The sequence below is a fragment of the Quercus robur genome, chromosome 9 (assembly GCF_932294415.1).
Source record: "Quercus robur chromosome 9, dhQueRobu3.1, whole genome shotgun sequence".
NCBI lineage: Eukaryota > Viridiplantae > Streptophyta > Magnoliopsida > Fagales > Fagaceae > Quercus > Quercus robur.
The window spans coordinates 11,727,993-11,751,450 of NC_065542.1; the positions used below are offsets into that span (position 1 = coordinate 11,727,993).

General features: G+C 33.5%; 1 protein-coding gene across 1 annotated transcript; it reads left to right on the forward strand.

Moving 5' to 3' along the window:
* Positions 1-1,690: 1,690 nt before the first annotated feature.
* On the forward strand, positions 1,691-11,113 carry LOC126700269 (ABC transporter C family member 10-like). The gene is made up of 13 exons (XM_050398343.1): positions 1,691-1,970; positions 2,502-2,583; positions 3,140-5,224; positions 5,453-5,773; positions 5,857-5,943; positions 6,590-7,177; positions 7,268-7,432; positions 8,136-8,430; positions 8,598-8,812; positions 8,917-9,222; positions 9,368-9,431; positions 9,510-9,749; positions 10,424-11,113. Exons 3-13 carry the CDS (start codon positions 3,167-3,169, stop codon positions 10,534-10,536), a joined length of 4,452 nt encoding a protein of 1,483 aa, XP_050254300.1. The 5' UTR covers positions 1,691-1,970; positions 2,502-2,583; positions 3,140-3,166; the 3' UTR covers positions 10,537-11,113.
* The last annotated feature ends 12,345 nt before the right edge of the window (positions 11,114-23,458 follow it).

Here is a 23,458-nt window from a genome sequence, read left to right on the forward strand (position 1 = left end):
AAATTCTGTCTGTCCACACTTCTCTTTATATTTCATGAATCACAATTCACACACTTCCCTTATTTCTTTTATTAATATAAGTAATCAAAACTTAAAATGGAAACAAAAATCAAGGACATAATATGTTGCTTTTCTTGGATGACATTCTGTAATTGGTGAACGCTAATAATAAGATACTAATATAGGAATATTATTTGGTTATGACTACATATTCTATATATGTGGTTATTATTAATTTCCTTATATATTTGCGGTTTAATAGTTATAATTATGGGTTTTGGCATTAAAAAACTAATAATGACTAGTGTTGTATAATAGCATGAGTCCTACACTTTCTGCACACGAGATGGAATGGAATGTGTGGCTCTAATGAATTTGTGAGACGGTCTCTCTTAGCTAGTTGAGGAAGACAAATCAAATGATTCGAATCCATCATAAATCATTTTCGATTTTAAAGTTTCAACGACAAGTAAATTTCACCACTGAAATATTTGACCAAAACGATACGATTGCCTAAAACCAAAAAAAAAAAAAAAAAAAGAAGCTAAATAAAACAAAAATACGTGTGAATAAAGAAAAATAGGCTGCGACAATGATCCATGCATTTATTTTTATGTAAAGTTAGAAGACGAGACATGGAAGGAATAAAAATATTTATTCCAAATTTTCCACTCTTCCATTTTATACTTTTTTTTTTTTTGGAGAAGATTTTCCATTTTATAATTGACCAATACACTATTTATGGTCAATAAAAAAAAAACACCATTTATGTTTCAACATAAAATAAAATAAAAATTATATGTATCTGATTTTTTCAACAGTTTTACTATAAACACAGAAAAAAATACTGACTTTTCTAACTTTCCATCAAAAAAGAAAAAGAAGAAAAAAAATACTGACTTATTCACACCATAGTTGCATAACATTTGAGGTACACAAGAAATTGAGTGAAACTTTTTTCTATTTCCAATTAACATTTTATAAAAAGAAAAAAAAATTGTCATTTGACAAAAAAACATATAAAATGAAATACTTTGTCGGTTTACTGTAGCACATCAATTCGGAATTAAATCAATCAGAGTAGAAATGGAGGCAGAAATGATTGTGCATCTACCTCTCCTTTTTTTTATTTTTTATTTTTATTTTTTTAAAGAGATAATATAGACAGAAGAAACACTAATTTGCTTCGTCAAGGAAGCAAGTTGATGCACTTACTGAAATAGGTGTCTATCAAACTATTAACTATGTTTTATTTGATAACTTGTGGTGGAGACCTTGTTTGCTTTTAATAAAAGCTGAGCTATTTTATTGAAACAGTGATGTGACTAAAATTAAACATAAAAGATCTCTTCAATTATCACATAATTTGTTAGAGGAAGATAGGACCAATTTAGAATTAAACATTTTTTTTAGGATTTTCGTTCTACTAATTCATTAATTCTAGAATCACCGTTCTTATCTCATTATTTTCTCACAATTATAGATTGCGATGGGTTGTTCGTCGCTTTCATATGATCCTATTGCTAACAAGTTATGCCAAAGTTGTGGCAATAAAAGTCTGCGGTTCAGATTCTCTTTCTGCTCAGAGACACGTGATACATCCAAGGTGGGACGTGAGCCATGACGACATTAGAGTTCGATTTCGCCTCCTACTCCGACCACCTCACTAAATATATTGTTCCCATCATCATGTCTTTCGTCAAACATTGAGTTTCTCTCTCTTTCTCATTTGTTTCTCAGAGACACACACATAGCCTAAGCCAAATTAGCCACATAATACCTACCTATTCTCATTGAAATGAAACGCCAGCATTGTTTTTCAATAAAATAATTGCATGACTGCAACACACCACTACTTCTGACGTTTTGATATATAGCAAAATCAGAGAAAACAGCAAGATCCCATAATAATTGACTCATTCGGGTTTACGAAAAGACAGACAAGCATTAATTGCATTTAGCGATCCTTGGTCAGTTTACATTTTTTTAATAAAGTATAAAGTTTGCTTTTGAAGTTTTCATCCTTCGTCTATATCTGTGAGTTTTTGACGCGTTTGAATATGGTTTTGTTTGTTAATTCTCCATGTGGGTCACAAATCAGAATTTTAATTTATAATAATCTCTTGGGATGTCAAATTTTTTAATAAAGTTAAATTGGGTTCTTGCTTTTTGTATTAAATAAAGGATTTTGATAAGTGTAGTACACTTATCTTGATATGGTTCAGTTGTTTAAGTCGTTTTGACTACTTCTTCTGTATCTGTGATTTTTGTTATTTTATATATTATTCTTTGACAGAGTGTTTTACGTATTTTTCAATGGCATATGTGGATCTCAGTCATAATTTTTTGTCGTATTGGAAGTCATTTTATTTGGTTTTTTATTTTTATTTTTAAATGTTGGTACTGTTTCTACCTGGTCCTCTGTCTGTTACTCATGGAATTTTGTTAATGAAGGCCATTATAACCTGTTATAAATGGTGTTGAATTGGGTTCTTTTGTAGGACTATTTTCAGTTTTCACCAGAGCACTGTATGAACTACTGTCTAAGAGAAAGAAAAAGCTGTTGTTCTTAGACCAACAAAGGTACGTTCTCTACTATCATGAGCCTTTTAATATGTTTTACATCACAAAGCTTCAATATTTCACACCAAAATTTTGAGACTTGGTTGTTGTTATTGTATCATGGGCATCAATATTTCACACCATTTGGAGAAGTTCCTTAGAGAGTGCTTCAGCTCTGCTAGATAGCTTAGATTCCTTGAACTTCTCTGAATTAGTTAGTCATTCTTTGTTTTTTTGGTTGTAAAGTAACTTTTCTGAATTTAAAGTGTAACTCCTTTTCACTAGCAGACAGCTACATTGGAGTTTTATTGCATGTGTTTCAGCTACACTAATGGTTTTGACCCCCTGAACTTTCTGAGTTTTTGTTCTCTTGCACTTAAAATTTCGTTGGTGGGGTACTTCATCTTGTTTGTGTAATGGTGCTGCATAATGGTGTTTTCTTTTCTACTTTCCTTTTTTTCCCCCCAAAATTTTTAATTGTGATTTGCTTCTTGAATTCAATTGGTTGGCTGCTTCAATGAATTGATAGAAAATGTAACTTGGTATGTGTATATTTATGCTCTTGTATGTAATACAGAGGTTGAAGAGCAAAGAGAAAAGGATTATGGAGGATTTGTGGACTATATTCTGCGGGGAGTCTGGTTGTTCAGACAGTAGTGGAAAGCCATGCAGTTCTGATTTTGTGTTTTTAAGCAATCCCTCATCATGTATTAATCACATGTTGATCATTTGCTTCGATATCTTGCTCTTGGCCCTGCTTATATTTAATATGGTTCAGAAGTCATCATCTAAATCATCTGTGGTTCCAGCTCGATTTCAAGGATTTTCAAATTTGCAGATATTTTCTGCAGTTTTCAATGGCTGTGTTGGATTCGTTTACTTGTGCTTTGGCATTTGGATTTTGGAGGAGAAATTGAGGAAAATGAAGACTGCTTTACCTCTTGACGGGTGGTTACTACAGTTGTTTCAAGGGTTCACATGGTTGTTGGTGAGTTTAGCTGTGAGCCTTAAGGGAAAAAAGCTTCCAAGAGGACCATTAAGGCTATTGAGCATTCTTGCCTTTTTGTTTGCCGTAATCGTCTGCGCTCTATCTCTGTCTGGTGCCATTTTAGAGAAAGAAGTATCAATTAAGGCAGCATTAGATATCCTGTCTTGTCCAGGAGCTATATTGTTGCTGTTCTGTACGTACAAGGGGTATAAATATGAAGCAAGTGATGAGAGTATCAGTGAAAGTACTCTTTATACCCCTTTAAATGGCGAGGCCAATGGCATAAGTAAAAGTGATTCTGTTTGCCCTGTTACTACCTTTGCCAAAGCTGGATTCTTTAGTAGATTTTCTTTTTGGTGGATGAATTCATTGATGAAAAAGGGCAGGGAGAAAACTCTTGCGGATGAAGATATACCAAAATTGCGCAAGGCAGATCAAGCAGAAAGTTGCTATTTGTTGTTCTTGGAGCAACTTAACAAACAGAAGCAAAAGGAACCGACTTCCCAACCATCGATTCTGAGGACAATAATTATTTGCCATTGGAAAGAGATCCTTATATCTGGATTCTTTGCTTTGTTAAAGATAATTACGCTATCTGCTGGTCCTTTAGTTCTGAATGCCTTTATATTGGTTGCTGAGGGAAAAGAAAGTTTCAAGTATGAAGGCTATGTATTGGCAATAACACTTTTCTTCTCAAAGAGCATAGAATCCCTAGCTCAAAGGCAGTGGTACTTCCGCTGCAGGCTTATTGGTCTGAAAGTGAGGTCTTTGCTCACAGCTGCCATTTACAAGAAACAACTGAGATTATCCAATGCTGCTAGGTTGACGCATTCAGGAGGGGAGATCATGAATTATGTTACTGTGGATGCTTATAGGATTGGCGAGTTCCCATTTTGGTTCCATCAAACTTGGACAACAAGCCTTCAGCTCTGTATTGCGTTAGTTATTCTTTATCGTGCAGTGGGGCTAGCAACAATTGCATCTTTGGTGGTGATAGTTCTCACCGTGCTTTGCAATGCTCCACTTGCAAAGTTACAGCATGAATTTCAAAGTAAGCTTATGGCTGCACAGGATGAGAGACTGAAGGCTAGTACCGAGGCTCTTATCAACATGAAGGTGTTGAAATTATATGCGTGGGAAAAACATTTCAAAAATGCAATTGAAAATTTAAGGAAGGTGGAGTACAAATGGTTATCAGCAGTGCAGTTACGAAGATCATATAATGGCTTTCTCTTTTGGACGTCTCCTGTGTTGGTCTCTGTTGCAACCTTTGGAGCATGCTATTTTCTCAAAGTTCCTCTGCATGCAAATAACGTTTTCACTTTTGTAGCAACTTTACGCCTTGTTCAGGATCCCATTAGATCTATTCCTGATGTTATTGGGGTGGTCATTCAAGCAAAGGTTGCATTTACACGTATCTTGAAATTTCTTGAGGCACCAGAGCTGCAGAGCACAAATATACAGAGGAAGACCAATGTGGACAGTGTAAATGACACCATTTTAATCAAGTCTGCCAATTTCTCATGGGAAGAGAATTCATCAAAGCCGACGCTGAAAAACATAAATATGGAGATCAGACCAGGACAAAAGGTGGCTATATGTGGAGAAGTTGGCTCAGGCAAATCAACCCTTCTTGCAGCAATTCTTGGTGAAGTTCCACTCATTCAGGGAACTGTGAGTTCCTGCTGCTCCTTTCCTTTCTTTTTATTATTACATAATATATTTTAACCTTTACAGAGTTGTCTCTTATCCTATGTTTCCCTGCACTTCTATTTCCTGTTAAGAGTAAATCCTCTAATCAGTTTAGCATAGATATGTTTTTGAATGTCGTCCTATCACGAATTCCAAAAGATCAAAAGGTATTAACCATGATGAATCTGGTTTCTTTTTTCAAATTTTCAGACTCAAGTTTATGGGAAGATTGCCTATGTTTCTCAAACGGCATGGATCCAGACAGGGACAATACAAGAGAACATTTTGTTTGGGTCTGAAATGGACAGTCAAAGGTACAGAGAAACACTTGAAAGGTGTTCACTGGTAAAGGACCTTGAGTTGCTTCCTTATGGTGATCTCACTGAAATAGGGGAGAGAGGAGTTAATCTGAGCGGTGGTCAAAAGCAGCGAATTCAACTTGCTCGTGCTCTTTATCAAAATGCTGATATATACCTCATGGATGATCCATTTAGTGCTGTTGATGCACAAACTGCCACAAGCTTATTCAATGTAATCACTTTTTTCTTAAAGTATGCAATGTCTTGTTTGTTCAACTAATAGCTTTATGTGAAAGCTAACTTATTTTTTGGCAGGATTATGTTATGGAAGCACTTTCTGGGAAGACAGTTTTACTTGTAACCCACCAAGTTGATTTCCTGCCTGCATTTGATTCTGTTCTGGTCAGTATTCTACTTTAAGAACTCTCCTCAAAATTCTTCATTATTTCCCTTGCAATCTTTGTGATAAATCTAATTACTTAAAAGTTTTGAATTGGCTGGGGGTTATTAGTCCTCTGGTTACCACATCATTCTGCTCAAACACATCCAACCTAGCAGTTTTCTATTTATTTTAATCATGAGATGCATTATAGAAAGGGTGAGACTCACAGATTTACTATTACCTGGTGAAGTCAGTTATTACTAACAGACTAAGCTCACTCAACACTTGTTTATATGGTATTTCATGTTAATAAGTTCTTAAATTTATCAAGACTAAGATATCTCAAATCTTCCATGTCTACATTATTTAATCAAAAGCCTCTGATTTCTGTCTGGTGACTCTTGCCACCAAATGCCCATAAAAAATATTTCAGATTGATTTTCTGGTTTATCAATATGCTCATACACCACAGATGAATGGAATCTCACTCTTCTTCCAATTTTGTCCTTAAAAGTTGCACCAATAAGAAGACTTAATAACTAACTAAGAGTGAATAGATAATTGGATTTAACTTTTCTTGTATGTAGTTTTTTTTTTTTAATAAATATTATTGCTAATCAAACCTGTCAATCAACACAATCATCCTAAGTTTGATACTATTGACAGTTGATGTCAGATGGGGAAATCCTACAAGCAGCTCCTTATCATCAATTATTGGCCTTAAGTCAAGAATTTCAGGATCTTGTAAATGCACATAAAGAGACTGCTGGTTCTGATAGGCTTGCAGATGTTACTGCTGCCCAGGGAGTTGGAACAGCTGCGAGAGATATCAGGAAGACTTATGTAGAGAAGCAATTTAAAGGATCTAAAGGAGACCAATTGATCAAGCTAGAGGAGAAAGAAATTGGAGACACGGGATTTAGACCTTATCTACAATATCTAAATCAGAACAAGGGGTTCTTGTACTTCTCCATGGCCAGTCTTTGTCACATTATATTTGTGATTGGTCAGATATCACAGAACTCTTGGATGGCTGCTAATGTTGAAAATCCCAATGTTAGCACACTGCGGTTGATAACGGTTTACTTGCTGATTGGAATTTCCTCAACACTAGTTTTGCTAGGTCGATCACTTTTTTCAGTTGTTTTGGGTCTTCAATCATCAAAATCTTTATTTTCACAGCTACTTAACTCCCTCTTTCGTGCACCAATGGCTTTTTATGACTCCACGCCTCTGGGAAGGATACTTAGTCGGGTATGAATCTTGATCAGAATCTGTGTGTGTTCAGAGATCAAAGAGATTTGTGAAACTAACATGGTTTGGTATCATTTTTTTCTTGTCTAGGTCTCATCTGATCTGAGTATCGTCGATCTTGATGTCCCTTTCAGCTTTATCTTTGCTGTGGGGGCTACCACTAATGCTTATGCTAATCTTGGAGTTCTGGCCGTTGTTACCTGGCAAGTTCTGTTTGTCTCCATACCAATGCTTTTTCTGGCAATTCTTTTACAGGTAACACCATAAACATTTCAATAAAAAATTCCCACTGGACGAAGTTTTCCTTCATTTGACTTAGATATTTCTCACATAAATAGTGTTTTTGCCTTAATTTGTGTTGGTACTGTGCTATTATTGACAACGAGAATAGATGATGAAGTGAACTTAGTCCAATCTCCAATGCATGCTTACAAATTTAGATGTTTGAATTGGTTTGAATTAGGAACAGTTCAAAGTGAAATCAAGAGATCAAAGCAATCTGACAAAGTCAGGATGCCACCGGGTAAAATGAGGAAGAGATTTGGTGTAATTCTTATATTACAGGAAATCATAAAAATTCTCCGAGTTATGTAATATTACGAAGTTTTAAACATAAGCATTGCTTTTAATATTACTAAATAATGAATAGATTTTCCTTTCTTTCTTGTCTGATTATTTTGGCCTCTCTCTTTTCATGGAGCCATATATTTTGTTTACTTATTCTCTGTGCAATGGATGAAGAGATATATACATTATTTGAGATTTTTGCAAAAAGCTTGAAAACTAGAGAATAGTGTTCATCTGAAAGGATCAATTGTATACTAGCCACTGCCTTCATCTCCTGTTCCCTGAACTGGATTCTTCTTCTTTTTCTTTTGTGTGTGTGTGTGATGGAAATATTTATTTTAATCCTCTTTGGTATGAAGAAGTTCTAATTGTTGGAATTCTTAATCTACAGAGATATTATTTTTCATCAGCAAAAGAGTTTATGCGGATCAATGGCACAACCAAGTCTTTAGTAGCAAATCATTTATCTGAGTCTCTGGCAGGAGCCATGACTATAAGAGCTTTTGAGGAGGAAGACCGATTCTTTGCAAAGAATCTTGAACTGATTGACAGAAATGCTAGTCCTTTTTTCCATAGTTTTGCAGCAAATGAGTGGTTGATCCAAAGATTAGAAACACTTAGTGCAGTTGTTCTTGCCTCTTCAGCACTCTGCATGGTTTTGCTTCCTCCCGGAACTTTTAGCTCTGGTGAGTTTTACCTTGAAGAGTTATTTTTTCTATCTTTAACGATTTACAGTTCTTGTATAGATGCTTCAATTTATTGGAGATGGTTTTTTAAACACGCTTGTAGAGTTATATTGAGCCGTAAAATATGCGTATTAGATTCTTTATGACAATTTCTCCTTTTATTGCAGGATTTATTGGAATGGCACTTTCTTATGGTCTTTCATTAAACATGTCACTTGTCTTCTCAATTCAAAATCAGTGCACTTTAGCAAATTACATCATTTCTGTAGAAAGGCTAAATCAATACATGCATATACCTAGTGAGGCCCCTGAAGTAATAGAAGGGAACCGGCCTCCAACAAATTGGCCATCTGTGGGTAAAGTTGAGATACATGATTTGCAGGTAAATATATATATATATATATATATATTTTATTTTTTTGATTTAATGTTAAAATTAAAGAAGGTTCTTATGCTGAGATTCTAAGAACACCAATGTTAAAACAGATCAGATATAGGCCTGATGCACCACTTGTTCTTCGGGGGATCAGTTGCACATTTGAGGGAGGGCACAAAATAGGTATTGTTGGCAGAACTGGTAGTGGGAAGACTACTCTCATAGGTGCTCTATTTCGTCTAGTGGAGCCAGCTGGAGGGAAGATTATAGTAGATGGAACTGACATTTCTATGATTGGACTTCATGATCTTCGCTCGCGTTTTGGTATAATACCTCAAGATCCTACTCTTTTTAATGGGACTGTGAGATTCAATTTGGATCCCTTGTCTCAACATTCTGACAAGGAAATATGGGAGGTAATTCTCCAATTCTTTTCTACCTGTGGTTGCTTCTGTATCAGTAGGTCTAGCTTTGGTTGAAATTTCTTCTGTATAAAATTAGCTTTTTGTTTGTTTGTTTATTTCATGGATCAAATATTAAAGTGATAATGTTGACTTGAAGGTTCTTGAGAAGTGTCAACTGGACGAGGCTGTCAAGGAGAAAGAAACGGGCTTAGACTCCTTAGGTAAGGCTTTGTTATTTATGTTGTTTACACTAGCTTTTGGTTATGATCACCAGTGATAACTAACAACTAGTTTTTCAGTTCTGGAAGATGGATCAAATTGGAGCCAGGGGCAACGGCAGTTATTCTGTTTGGGGCGTGCACTTTTAAGGAGAAGTCGGATATTAGTGCTTGATGAAGCAACTGCATCAATTGATAATGCAACAGATACGATTCTGCAGAAAACAATCAGGACTGAATTTGCTGATTGTACTGTGATTACAGTGGCCCACAGGATACCGACAGTGATGGATTGCACAATGGTTCTTGCTATTAGTGATGGTGAGTTGCATTAATTACCTTAACCATCATCAATAGAATATTCCTTATGTGTGCATGATATGAACCTTCATTTTTGTTTCAATGTCTTTCATAATTTTGATGTTAGGTAATCTTATTCTGTGAAGTTTCTAGTCCATATTTATCTAACTGAAACCTGGTTTTTTTACTTAATCCTTTTGAGTATATTTCAAGAATCCTTCGAGTTTATTTCGTGAGAACTTATAAAGTGTAGAGGATTTGGTAGATGAGATATTATTGGATTATCATTTTAAGAAGGTTGATCTGATTACGATTTAATTATAATTTACCTGATTTTGTTTAGTTCAGAAAATAAGAAAGTCCTTGTGGCTTTTTTATTTTGGGAGGGAGGAAGGGGGGGGGGGGGGGGGGGGGGGTGGTGTGGAGGGGAATTATACACAGGTTAGTAATTTAGTATCGACTTGTAGGATCAATGAGCAGATGGGTCATGCTGCAGTTTCTCCACTTTCTTGATGGTGCTTGTCAACTGTATGTGCAATTCATATTGTAAGGAACAAGCTGATGTTATTTCACCTTTTAAGTAAACAAGAAGCCATATAATCATAAAGAAAATGATAGTCATGTAAACCAGTTAACTTTGTGGTGAAATGTTTAAGTTCAAATGTTTTGAAGGAAATCTTTCCATTCTATTTCAGGGAAAATAGTGGAGTATGATGAGCCAATGAAGTTAATGAAGAGAGAAGGTTCACTGTTTGGGCAGCTTGTCAAGGAATACTGGTCTCATCTTCAGTCTGCAGAATCACATTGAATCACTGAGCTTTTATTTCTCAGGCTTGGTGACAATCAAGATAAAAAAAAAAAAGGTACAAGTAGGAGGTAGGATGATATGGCAATATCACTGGGGTTGTAGTCTATAGAGTGACAAGAAGAGGTTGCAAGGCCACACTTATAGAATGTGTAATGTGGCTAGTTGTATTCATATGTCATGCTTCCTTATTCCCAAAAGGCAATGAGTTCATGAGAAATTCAAAAAGCTCTACCTATACAAGTTGAATTCGCCACCTTGATATAGACAGTTTTATTCAACCATGCACCTTTGTGTTGATCTCACCTGACCGCATAGGGTCATGTAGAAAGCTTTTAGAGCCAGCTATGCATTACGGTTGAGCCAGTACAATGCCATTTGCCTCCTTCCTAAGTTTCAAAAGACTGATGATGTTCTAATTCAATGTAACACAATAACCCCATTCTGAGTTTAGCATCGGTTTCATTTCACATTGTATGCATTGAAGCAACCACAATGTAGCAAATAATAAAAGATTATTGTAAGTTAGCTGTACTTGTATTACTTGCATGTACTCCAAATAAAAGTGTCTTACTGTAAATCTTTTGTACTCTCTTTCATGATCTCAAATTTTGACAATGTTCATGTTCTCATCTCTATTTAGGATCCATGAGCCCTCTTTTATATTTGAATTGGAGGAATTATGTGGTTGGTGCTATTAAAAGAAAATTTTGATATTTTTGCTGATGCAAATTATGATGAATGCCTTGGTGGCTAGAGCTTGATTCTTCAAATTTCAAAAGGGTATTTGTACTCATTTTGTTTTGAGAAAAATTGTATTTTGTTGACTTGAAAAATGAGGTTTTAAAAAGGAAAATTTGTGGGTTTAGCTGGAAGGTTGTAGGGAATGGATTTTTTTATATTAGTGGTTTAGGGGGAGGAATAAAATCCTGTCTCACTTTGTGTTCTACTTCATGGTCTTCTTCACGCTATTGTTAATACAACTAACAACAACATTTTTCTGGAGTAGCTAGAGTTTATTACATAATATAAACAAGTAGCCTGTAGTACAATGTCGAATTTGATTTATACGAAACCTTTCAATATTGTAAAAGCAATGAATTAGTTGGATTTTTTTTGTTATTTTTAGAATTAAAGTAAAATGCGAATTCACTTTAGCAACATAGCATATATTGATATCTTAGATAATTAATGAAATTTTTAATGACTGCATTTGGCTCACAATAGCAACTGAAAGGACCGTGTCCTGGAGTAGATCTTGAAATGGTTGAAGTTCATTGTTTCTTCTTTAGAGCATGAGAATTGGTACTAAGGGAACCAAAAAAAAAAAAAAATCAAATACGAAGGATCAAAATGAAAATTTTGAAACATGAAAGATCAAAATAAAAACAAACCCAAACTTTATGAGCCAAAAATATATTTTAATTTCATGCTATCAACACATGTGGGCCCCAAAATTTTAGTTTGATAATTAGACTTACTAGAAAAAAAAAATGATAGATTGGCTATTTGTTCTCTTTTTCACCCTAATATGACCCCTAAAATTGTGGGTCAATAGAAATTCAAGTTAATTGAAATTCTAAAATGGTTTTTAAAAATTGGTGTAAGTGTGCCAAATCACCATTTATCATCAAATTTCCATAATAATTTGGAAAAAACTAAAGTTACAACAAATTTTACTGATCAATTTTAACAAATTAATGTTGTAATGAATGTAATCTATAGATTTCAAGAACATAATAAATGAATGTAATAATGAATGGTGATACATCCATTTTTAAATATTATATAGTAAAATTTATAGTATCCTTAGTATCACTCTAGTAATTTAAGACTTCAATAATTTACTAGTCTCAGACCTGCGCAATATGGTAAAAAATTTGACGATTTGTTTTTTCATTAAGTGAAAAAATGAAAATAGTAGATGAGATTTATAAATATTCTTACAATGATATCGTAATTTAATTATAGTTTATTTTTGAGAAAATTCTAATAAAGAATAGTTGATACAATATAATAGATTTTATAAATTAAGTTATCTGTATTTGTTATTTGAAAGTGTTTTAAAGTTTGAAAATTTTTTTTTCAAGGAAACATAATGTATTTAAATCCAATTATTATATAAGGTGAGATATATTGTAAATAATGTAATGTGTTGTTGAAATTTGTTTTTAGTGCTCCTTACAAATGATTCATCCTCTATATATCTTGAATGACTTAAAGAAGAAGCAAATATAAGTAAATTCATCACTTATATTAGAAAAAAAAATACAAGTAAATTCATCACTTATATTAGAAAAAAAAATACAAGACTTTAATAACATAATAAGAAAAATATAATTTTATCAAGAACATAATTGTCAATGAAGCGTTTCCTCTTTCTAAAAGAATATCTCCTCCCAAAAGCATCGCTGAAGTGGAACAAATGGACCGAGATAGACCAAATGGATTGAAGTAGACTAAAATGGATTGAATGAACCTAATTGGACCAAACTAACTAAAGTGGACCAAAGCGGACCCAAATGCTACGTTGTTCAGGGAAATATACATAAAATTTTTAGATTTGTGAGATGCAAAAAACTAGAGAAAAATATGCGCCAAAGAAAACAATCACACAAGACAATATTTATGTGGTTTGGCAATTTGCCTACGTCTACGGAGTTGCAGAGATTTCATTATTTTCAGGGAAAAATACAAGATGCAGCAGTACAATTTTCTCTCTAAAAAACAACATAAAACCCTAATCTCCAAAACCATAGTTTTTCTATCCTACGTAGAGGATTCACAATGGGCTACAAAATGGGCCAAAAATTTGGACTAAGTCTTAGTAAATCTCCCATTAAAAGTTGGGAGAAAATGGACATTTGTCCCTAATTTACAAACTATACAGCAAAATGCCCATGTTTTGAAACTATTTAGCAAAATGTCCCTATTTTTAAAACTCAATTTTAACAAAATCAAGTTACAGGTGGAACTCGACATTAGCAATGTCGAGTTCTATGCATATTTTGCCACTTAATTTTTTTGGAAAATTTAAGTGGAACTCAACATTGCTAATGTTGAGTTTCACTTAAAAATATACATAGAACTTGATTTTGAGAATATTGAGTTTTACACATAACTCGATTTTGTCAAAATCAAGTTTAAAAAACAGAGATATTTTGCTAAATAGTTTCAAAATATAGACATTTTGCTGCATAGTTTATAAATTAAGGGAAAATGCCAATTTTCCCCTTAAAAACTGTAGCAATATTATTTCTGGTCGAGTCATAATCCGGATCAAACACAACTAAGCTCCACAAAGGCCAATACGTTGATGTGGCTCAACAAAAGCATAGTAACAATAAATGCTACGCTTCAACTTTTAGATGTAATAGCCGCGAACCCGCGCGTTGCACGTGATAATTATTTTTATGATGGTTTTATAATTTTTTTTTTTTTTACAATTTAAACTAATCTAATGATGAGTAATGTATTTTGTAATTATATTTTTATTTATTATAGGAACAATCATAAATGTAATAAAGGAACAATCCAAAATACCAAAAAAACGTAAACTAAAAAAAAGTAATAAAACTTAACAATGATTAATTGAACCAATATTAGGATAAAATTTTATTTTTGATAATCTATTAAGGTTATTTTCTTTGTAAAAATTATAATTTTGGCCACCCAAAACATATTATCAAATAAAAAATTATTAGCAAAATCTAAGAATTAAATTTCTATACATGCATTGTTATAAAATAATAATAATAAAAATAAAATTACAAAAGTTAAAATTTGTCACCTATCCGATTATTTTTGTTTGGCTAACCTTTGCTTTTCTTTAAATGAATGGCATTATAGAGTACTTCTAATACAACTATTAAGAGTACTTTGTCCGCCACAAAGGATTAAAAAATAAACAAAAATTAGTAAAGTCTCATAGTTTAACATCTAAATTGAACACTATAAAAAATCATGCTATGTAACAGAATAAATACCAAATTATCCAAATCATGCTATGTAATAGAATAATATTATATTTTTATATGCTATATTTAATTCTTTAGAACGCAATAGGATAACATTTAACAATCAAAGAGAATAAAATAAATAAAAAACAATAACAACAATTTAAAAAAAAAAACTAAATTGCATTAACCCAAAATAGAGTTTTAAAGAATATAAAAAATTATCAACCTAAAGTAGAGATGCAAGAAAAATAAAAAATAAAAATCCACCAAAAAATTTAGAGATAGAGAGAGAGAACCATTTTTTTTTTTTTTTTTTTTGTGAGGGAAAACTATGAATAGAATAGAAGAGATAGTAACAAATTTATAGTAAGAGGATGTGAATAAGAAGAGACAAAATAAAAGGAAGATGAAGTTAAAGAGAAAGAATGATATTAATGTAGAGGGTAGTTGGGAGATGAAAAGATAATGGGGAGATGAAAAGGTAAGGGAGGGAGAAAGATTGAAAAAGTAGTGGAGAGATGAAATGGTAAGGGAGAGAGAAAGGTTGGAGAAAATAAATGTTAAAAACAATTATAAGAAAATTGAAAAAAAAAACGTTTTTTTTTTTTTTTTTTTTTTTTTTTTTTTTTTTTTCCCTTTAAGCTAAAGAGGCTTGCACAAAACCCTAAAGTTGAACTAAAAAGATTTTGGGTTGGGCTTGATAGTGGAACTAAATAAATAAGAGGTGAGCTGGATTAATTATATAGATTTATTATAAAGTGATAGTGGAAGTAAATAAATAAATAGTGGGCTAGATTTATTATGGGGTGATAGTGGAAGTAAATAAATAAGTAGTGAGGTGCATTTATAGGGCTGAAAATTGTAAAAACCATTTTAAAATTGTAGGACAAATTATATTTAAAAAAAGAAAAAAAAAAGAATGACGTGACAGCTAATGTGGCGCAACATGAGAGCAGCAGCATTAAACGCTATACTTCAGCTTTTAGTAATATATAGATTATATATAGATATAGATGTCTTACATGGTAAATTATTAACTATAGTCATCCAATTACCTATACAGCCATACACCAAATGATCGGTCTCTCTCTCTCTCCATCAAAATCAAAATTGGAGATTAGGTTTTAGCTTAACTAGCTTTACCCAGAATAAATTAAAATTTTTTTAAATCATAATTTTTTTTTTTTAAAAAAAATGGTTAAATGACCATGATATGGAATTTTCTGTATAAAATTAATCTTGTTTTAGTTAGTATTGCTTTATCGAGTTATGTGTTAAAGCCTTTGTTTGGATAACTTGATGGTATTGGATGATTTTATTATTAATTGAAGTCACAATAGTGACCGATAAACTAGTTAGATTCTATTGTTCTATGCTTTAAGTGGATAAATTTTCATATTATCAATTGAAAAGTAGATGTTAGTATAACCTAAATACAAAAGCTTAATTAGTGAGTAGTTTTTCTTGTCAAAAAGTAAGAAGAATGTATTTTAAATAAATAAATAGATTTTGAATATGAAAAAAAAGCTTTTTAAAATTTTCACCTTAAATCTTGAATTGTATCGATATATCTCTTTATTTTGAAAACTGCCGGAACATTAAAACTAAAAGACATCTTTTTTTTTTTTTTTTTTTTTTTTTTGAGGAACAACCCAACTCGGGTTTTATTTATTACGTAGGCAAATCTTTAACAACATAACTAAAAATGTTTGGTGGAACACCCTCCATCCAAACTCTTAAAGGAAAAGAAAACCTAGCATCCCTAACTAGAGCATAGGTTACACGATTGCCTTGCCACCTTACATGGATGATAGAATAGGATTGAAAAAAACCCCATAGACATGAAGTCTTTTACTAGGCGACCAGCTAGCGCATTAGAATCCTTCTCTGCCTACAAGCTCTTCATCATAAGTTTTACATCACCTTCAAAGCACACCTTACGAAAGCCAAGTTCCCGAGCAAAGATTGCAGCTCTTCGTGCAGCTAACATCTCTAGGATCTCCACTGATGCTGGCATCATCACCTTCTCAGAAAAAGCAGCCAAAACCTGCCCTTCTTCGTCGCGTATGACCACCCCAATGCCTGCTTCCTGATCTTACCAGAACACCGCCCTGTTAAAATTGACTTTCACTGTATCCACTAGTGGAGGCTGCCACCGAACCGGCCCAGCCCTTTGTTTCGGTTCTTGTTGCTTCTTTCCATGATGAAACTCAGCCAACAGAGCCGTAGCTGACTGTGCAGGTTTATTACTCAGCATGGCAACTTCATTAATTCTTAGTTTGTTTCTCTGAAACCAAATTAGCCAAGCAATCATCGCAAACTCCTCCAGATTTTTCCATTTAGCCTTGATGATGCTAACCAGGTCACTCATTGATTCAATGCTCTGAAATTTACTCCTCACATCTGCAAAAGAAGGCACCCACCCCTCACGGATATTATCACAATCCCAGATAGTGTGTAACTCGTCTTCAGCCCTGCAACCACACTGATCACACATAGTATTATCCAACACTTTTCTTTTTTGCAGATTTACCTTAGTTGGGAGCGCATTTGAACAAGCTCGCCAGAGGAACACCTTAACCTTATTGGGGACTTTCAAATGCCAAATACTTTTCCAAAAGGTTTTAACCCCGTCAGTACTGGAACTAGATGGCAAGGCATTCAGCTTGGTCTCACACAACATCTAGTATCCCGTTCTAACTGAATAGGAGCCTGACCTGCACCTCGCCCATGTGATGCAATCCTCCTAGTCCGTGACACACAATGGGATGGCCTTGATTCTATGTGCTTCAAACGGCAAGAAAAGCGCATCCACTAGCTGTTCATTCCAACCCTCCCCCCTTGATGTCATCAATCTAGCAACTACCCAATTCAAAGCCTCCTTATTCTTCGGAGAAACTACGTAGGCCGAGTCCACTCTAGGCAGCCACCTATCTCTGTAGATATTAATCTTCATACTGCTCCTAACACTCCAAAGCAATCCGGATTGAACAAGCTTTCTAGCCTTTACAATGCTTTGCCAAGAATATGATCCCAAAGCTACCTTAGCATCAAAAATTGAACCACTTGGGAAATATTTCGCACTAAAGACCCGATAAAAATAGAGATGAGTGATCCACCAATAATCTCCACACTTGCTTAGCAAGCATAACTTCATTAAATTTTTCCAAATCTTTAAAGCCCATGCCATCCAAAGCCTAACTAAAAGACATCTAATTGAGGTAAACTCCAACTTGAGGGGAGTGTTAAGGAAGGCAAAAAAAGAAGAAAAGAAAAAAATATGGAAAGTCCACCGACCCCAATTCCTCCATCAGCAAATCATTTCTATATTATTAGCAAAATCAAACTCACAAGAAACGCAATGGCTACTAAACAACTTCTACTATATTCATCAATGTTGTCAATAAAAACTATGTACATGGAAGCACATGTATAAAAACACAATATAGGCAAAAAGAAAGAGAATAACAAGCAAATCGTAGATGTAACTCTAAGTAATGTTACACCACCCAATAACTTGTTATAAAATTCATATTTTGAAAATCCACTGTTGAATAACATGTTTTATATGTTTTTAACATTTTTGTCAATTTTCATGTCAATTGGATATTATTTACTATTCGATCAATAAACTCATATTTTGTACATTATTTTAAACTACAGAAATTTGAATTTAAATAATTGATTGATGACATAGTTATTAATTTTTGATAAACATAAAAATTCGCATTCAATTAAAAAATATTAGATGATGTAACATTGCTTAGAATTACACCAAGTGTAACTTGACCCCATCTCTTTCTCTCTCTCTCTCTCTCTCTCTCTCTATATATATATATATATATATATAAATTTTTTATTCTTTTTCTTTCTTTTTGATAAGAATTCGATATATTGGATAGGAATTCGATATATATCTTTAAAGCAAAAGACATTCAATTGAAATAAAGTTCACAATAAATAATCCACTTAAAAGAAAATGGAAACCATGTGTCCATGAAAAGAAGAGACGTGATGTAATCCATGAATACATAACACATTCACACTGATAACTTTCCGTTCTACAATTCTCTATTTCCCTAACAATAATTTCCATATTTTGCGTTCATTCTTTTCCAACTTGTACTCACTCTCTTTGTCATACTCAATGCCACACCAACCTCCTTTAAAACACTAGAATATGTCAAACTGGACACTGCTAGCAGATCACACTACACTGCGTTTCAAAGAGACAAGCCAAAGACAATATATAAACCCTGAAATCAATTGCGCACTGCCACATTTCAGGCCACTGCCATAACAAACCATTTCTGGGAATTGGGATTCCCTCAAAACTTCATGATCGGTTAGTTGTTTAACATTTTACGTATACTTGCACTCTTTTATACGTCGTTTTGTTTAGTGGAATACAAATCAGAACTTACATTTTTACAAGGATTCCATATAGGGTCATTATCATCATCATTTATTACTGTTACTTTCTAATAAGGGTCTGTTTGCACCGTGGTTCCTTTAGCTTTTAGCTTATTTTGTTTATGTTTCGTTTTTTAAAACCTCATTTTATTTATGTATAGCTTTTTTTAAAACCTCTTTTATTTTTTATTTATTTTTATTAGCCTACTTTTAGCAAAAAGTCAAATAAACTAATGCCAAACGCAGACAAAAAATTTGGTTAATGAAATATGGCATTGCTTATGTTTTTAATGCTGAGTCGGTTTCTCTTATTGGAATGCTTGCAGCAAAGCAAGCGGCAATATGAACTTAAGCCTATATGGGTATGTCAGAATCATGAACTTACATTTCTGCACATAATGAATCACTCTTTCACAAGCAAACGGCAAAGAAATTGGTGAGCAAAATACATAAACAGAAAGTTAATCAAAGCAAAAAAGAAAACCTGCACTAGATATCAGTATAAAAGAAAGGTCAGACATATAACACAAATAAACAACAACTTGAAAGTACTCAGTTCTGATTTGAGTCTGTCAATTTTGTTTGGCAGCTGGGTATGTAGCACTTTATTTACAGATATTATGTTTTTTGTTTTGTTTTGTTTTCTTTACAGATATTTTGATGATTTCAATCCTCTCACCCCACATATTGTTTACATAAGCATTGTAGGCTAATCTAAGAACAAGAACGTCCATAGTTATTCCACCAAGATGAGATTCAACCAAGTAAATTTCATCCTGAAATTTTCAAAATTGAATACTAATTTTAATTTTCATGACCAAATAGAAATCTTGTATGTCCAATTTGTTTGGTTAGGTTCAGAGGAGGGCAATTAATGCACCAATGAGAAATAGTGAATTCATTCAAGTTGAGGAAATGAAAAAAGGTAAAGGAAGACTAAAAATAAAATGAGTGGAAGTAATAAAAAATGACATGTTAATTAAGAAAGTATTAAAGACTACGACTTTAGATAGAATAGAATAGTAGAAAAGAATAGATGTGGCTGACTTTGACTAATATGTTGAGGATCTATGGATGACCCTTGAAGACCAAGGCTATTGTTAATACAACTAGCAACAACATTTTTCTGGGGTAGCTAGAGTTTATCACATAATATAAACAAGAAGTTGCCTGTAACACAATGTCGAATTTGATTTATACGTACGAAACCTTTCAATATTGTAAAAGCCATGAATTAGTTGGATTTTTTTTGTTATTTTTAGAATTAAAGTACAATGCGAGTTCACTTTAGCAACATAGCATATATTGATTTCTTAGATTATTAATGAAATTTTTAATGACTCTACATTTGGCTCACAATAGCAGCTGAAAGGACAGTGTCCTGGAGTAGATCTTGAAATGGTTGCAGTAAATTGTTTCTTCTTTAGAGCATGAGAATTGACACTAAGGGGGAAAAAAAATCAAATAAGAAGGATAAAAAATGATGTTAGGACATATGTGAATCATGTTAGGTGAAAGTTCAAATATGTGTATAAATATCCTTGAACGTTTAGACCCCCAATATACAAATTACCAATTCAAGCTTTATATCAAACAGTTAATGTGCGGAACATGAACAAAAGCTTAATACAGAATTGGAAAAACAATCTATGCCAATTAAAATCACATCCACAGCAGAAAATAAAAGGCAAAGATAAAGGGAAGAGAGATGCAAACACAAGGACAACACACGATGTGTTATCAAAGAGGAAACCGAAGCCCTCGGCGTAAAACCTCTCCGCCGCCCTCCAAGCGGTCAATAATCCACTAGAAAATGTAGTTGGGATACATGAACAGTAATAGACCCTCCAAGCCTAATCTACCCGATGTACCTAAGCCCTCCAAACTTCTTGCTCTAACGAGGTTGCGCCGAACCTTTTTCTTTTCTAGTTTACCGGATTTCACTATAATCCATAGCATTCGCCATCCTTGGCATTTTCCAATGCTTCCCAAAGCTCCAAAAACACTCAACACTCTAAATGGGTGTGGGTAGTGTTTGGATAGAAATCTCCTCTCAATAGGTATGACAATGAGAGAGGGAATGAGAAGAGACTACAAAGATTTTTCTCTAAGAATGAGTAGCTCTCTCTAATTGGGTGGGTGTTTTGAAGAAACCTCTCTTAGGGTTTTTCTTTCTGAATAGCCACCTATATTTTGTGGGAATGAGAGGTATTTATACTGGTGTGAGAATGGAATGCGAAGAGTCAGTTTTTCCAAAATAGGGCTGGCTGGCGACTTGACCTCGCGACTTGACTAAGTCGCGAGTTCAAGCCACGAGCTAACTGAGTGGCCAGTTTGGATTTTTTTCCTTTAGTGCTCCAGCTGGCATGACTGTTCAGCTCCCCTGCACGCTCTACAATTGTGCAACTTTTGGCGGCTTGCAAGCCGCGAGCCTCCCGCGAGATCCAATCGCGAGTCCCTGCTTCACTGCATAGTCTTGAGCATTTCTTCACACTCTCTTACACACTACCCTTACATGATTCCCACATAAATACAGGGTTTTTAAGTGTTGTATTACAAGCAAATTTGTCACGGAATAAAGCTAACACATGGTTGATTAAATTCAACCTTACATTAGGAACATATGTCAATATAGAATTGACTAATCTTTTGATGAAATACACTTTACTTGTAATTGGGTAGATCTAGGATGTGTTTAATGTTTCAAGGAACAATGTTTCAAGGAACAATGTTTCAAGTTCAAGTGTTAAAATTATGCAAGTCTGTCCAAGAATCAAGTGAAGATGTGCTGGATTTTAAAGCTTGACAGCTAGTATCTATCAAGGTTTAAAAAGTAGTTTCAGCCTGATACTTAATAGCTGCTCGACAGATAGGGTATTTATCGAGATTTAAGAGAATTAATTTTTCAGATCTGATTTCACTCCAATCTGTGTATAGATGTCTGGGCTTTCTTTTCTCACAACCCTAAACATATATAAGGATTGTTTTAAGGGCCGTCACAACTGATGCACCTAAATGCAAAAGTTTTTCACAAGCATATTGTGAACCGGAGACATATGCCCTAATTCATCTTTCTCTTCAAGAAGCTGCTGTGTTTGTACACTGTAGGGTTTTGTAATCAAAGAGCTTCATGATCTTCATCGTGTTGATGAACTGAAGAACTTTGTAGCCAACATCTTTCTCAAGTTGGTGTGTAAGCCGCGTACTAGCATCCGCGCATCGAATTGGTTAGTCATGTACTAGGAGCCGTGCATTGAAAGAAGAGATTGTCACTACAAAACAAGTTCAATTGAGTTTTGGGGTAAGGGTTCAACTGTAGGTTGGTATAAGGTATTGAGATTCCTTTACTTGTAACCGCTTGTTGTGATAATAGTGGATTATCAGGAGTGGTGACCTTAAAATCACTCGGTGGGGTTTTTGCCGTGTAGATTTTCCCCATTCGTAAACAAATCACCATGTCAATTTATTTTTTGCTGCATATTTACTTAGTTGGTGATTTGTTTGTGCTACCATGCTTATTGCATGCAAATTGAATTAATTAATTAACTTGGCTAATTAATTGGTTAATTCATTATAAGGGTTAATACATTCTTGGCCTATCAAATGAAAATTTTGAAATGTGAAAGATCAAAATAAAAACAAACATTGACTTTATGAGCCAAAAATATATATTAATTTCATGTTATCAACACATGTGGGTCCCACCAGCGTTTGCTCTTAGGCTAGGCCAATTAGGCCCCCTATGAGGGAGGCCCTAAAATTTTTGTTTGACAATTATACTTATTAGAAAAAAAAATGACAGATTGGCTATTTCTTCTCTTTTTCACCCTAATATGACCCCTAAAATTGTGGGTCAATAGAAATTCAAGTTAATTGAAATTCTAAAATGGTTTTCAAAAATTGGTGTAAGTGTGCCAAATCACCATTTATCATCAAATTTCCAAAATAATTTGGAAAAAACTAAAGTTACAACAAATTTTACTGAATTTTTACAAATTAATGTTGTAATGAATGTAATCGATAGATTTCAAGAACATAATAAATGGTGATACATCCGTTTGTAAATATTATATAGTAAAATTTATAGTATCTTTAGCATCACTCTAGTAATTTAAGACTTCAATAATAAACTAGTCGCAAACCTACGCAATACTGTAAAAAATTTGACGATTTGTTTTTTCGTTAAGTGAAAAAATGAAAATAGTAGATGAGATTTATAGATATTCTTAAAATGATATGGTTATTTTCTAATAAATTGTAGTTTATTTTTGAGAAACTTCTAATAAAGTATAGTTGATACAATATAATAGATTTTATAAATTAAGCTATCTGTATTTGTTATTTGAAAGTGTTTTAAAGTTTGTAATTTTTTTTTTCAAGGAACATAATGTATTTAAATCTAATTATTATATAAAGTGAGATATATAGTAAATAATGTAATGTGTTGTTGAAATTTTTTTTTAGTGCTCCTTACAAATGATTCATCCTCTATATATCTTGAATGACCTAAAGATGAAGCAAATATAAGTAAATTCATCACTTATATTAGGAAA

Bases quoted from the DNA above. Each gene is read 5' to 3' on its own strand.
- LOC126700269 (XM_050398343.1), top strand. From the start codon at position 3,167: ATGGAGGATTTGTGGACTATATTCTGCGGGGAGTCTGGTTGTTCAGAC. The intron at 9,223-9,367 runs GTAATTCTCCAA...GTTGACTTGAAG, and splicing joins CTGACAAGGAAATATGGGAG to GTTCTTGAGAAGTGTCAACT. The intron at 9,432-9,509 runs GTAAGGCTTTGT...CTAGTTTTTCAG, and splicing joins AACGGGCTTAGACTCCTTAG to TTCTGGAAGATGGATCAAAT.